This window comes from Bidens hawaiensis, unplaced genomic scaffold (genome assembly GCF_021521415.1).
Source record: "Bidens hawaiensis isolate Kalapana, Puna unplaced genomic scaffold, B.hawaiensis_p1.1 tig00056745_1, whole genome shotgun sequence".
Classification (NCBI taxonomy): domain Eukaryota; kingdom Viridiplantae; phylum Streptophyta; class Magnoliopsida; order Asterales; family Asteraceae; genus Bidens; species Bidens hawaiensis.
In genome coordinates this window covers 8,794-9,979 of record NW_027500213.1, presented here as the reverse complement: position 1 = coordinate 9,979, position 1,186 = coordinate 8,794, and the positions used below count along the sequence as shown (strand labels likewise).

General features: G+C 40.8%; 1 protein-coding gene across 1 annotated transcript; it reads left to right on the top strand.

The window, feature by feature from the left end:
• Window positions 1-211: 211 nt before the first annotated feature.
• On the top strand, window positions 212-703 carry LOC143601563 (secreted RxLR effector protein 161-like). Its single transcript, XM_077078946.1, has one exon. It carries the CDS (start codon window positions 212-214, stop codon window positions 701-703), a length of 492 nt encoding a protein of 163 aa, XP_076935061.1.
• The last annotated feature ends 483 nt before the right edge of the window (window positions 704-1,186 follow it).

Genomic DNA, 1,186 nt, shown 5'->3' with positions numbered 1-1,186 from the left:
CAAACCGAGTTAGGGTTTGAGATATTTTAATTGAGTGAGATTTTCCAATTAATATAAACGAGAGTTATTCGTTTAGTTGGTGTTTGATTATTGATCTGGGACTTGATTTGGTATCAGAGCGATAATCAAACACCAACTAAACGAATAACTTCGTTACTTCTTAAACACTCGACCTGATTTGGCGTTTTCGGTTGGCATGGTTAGTAGATATATGCAAACTCCAAAGAAGTCTCACTTGGCCACAATTAAACAAATTCTTCAGTTTATTCAAGGAACCGTTGGATGGGGGATCAAGTATAAACGAGGTGGATCAAAGGAGTTGATAGGGTACAGTGATAGTAGCCATAACATTGATGAAGATGATGGAAGAAGCACTACCGGTCATGTGTTCTATTATCGGGGAGCCCCGATTTCTTGGTGCTCACAAAAGCAATGCATCGCAGCGCTTTCATCATGCGAGGCAGAATACATGGCGGCGAGCTTAGCTGCGGGACAAGCCGTATGGTTAGCTGAATTGACCGGAAGGAAATTTCAAGAAGTGATGTTAAAGATTGATAGCACATCGGCGATTGCCTTGGTTAAAAATCCCATTTTTCATTGTCGGATCAAGCAAATAAAGTCCCGATTTCACTATATATGGGAATGTGTGGAGCGGAAGGAGTTAGCGGTGGAGCACATTAATGGAAAAGGAACAACGAGCTAACATTCTTACGAAAGTACTTGCGAGAAACAAGTTTGACGAGATGAGAATATTGCTCGGTGTTGAAGATCTCCTAGTTTCGAGTCGGAAATTAGGAGGTGATTGTTGGTAATTTCCGTATTATATCGGCCCGTCATGTGTAGGTGAACAGGTTGGACCTATTGGGCCTATGGAACTCATTGGTGAGGTAATGGGTTTATGGGGTTGCAATTGGGCTTTTATATTTGGTAATTACTTGTTGACCAAGTTAGGGTCTCCCTATAAATACATAGCCATGTTAGGGTTATTGTATGAGTGAGAGGGATTATTGTATTCATGTTTTGTGCTAGTTTCCTGATTATAATAATACGTGAGTTTACCCTAAATATCGTGTACTCGTTTGTGTTTCTGTTATCAATTCGATTATGAATTGGTATCAGAGCCAAGTTTAAGAAATCGATAATCTTTCGCGGTGAGCGGTGGCTTGTGGAGGAGCTATCACCAGCG

What these genes read in the sequence shown, in the direction of transcription:
- LOC143601563 (XM_077078946.1), top strand. Translation starts at nt 212, where the DNA reads ATGCAAACTCCAAAGAAGTCTCACTTGGCCACAATTAAACAAATTCTT.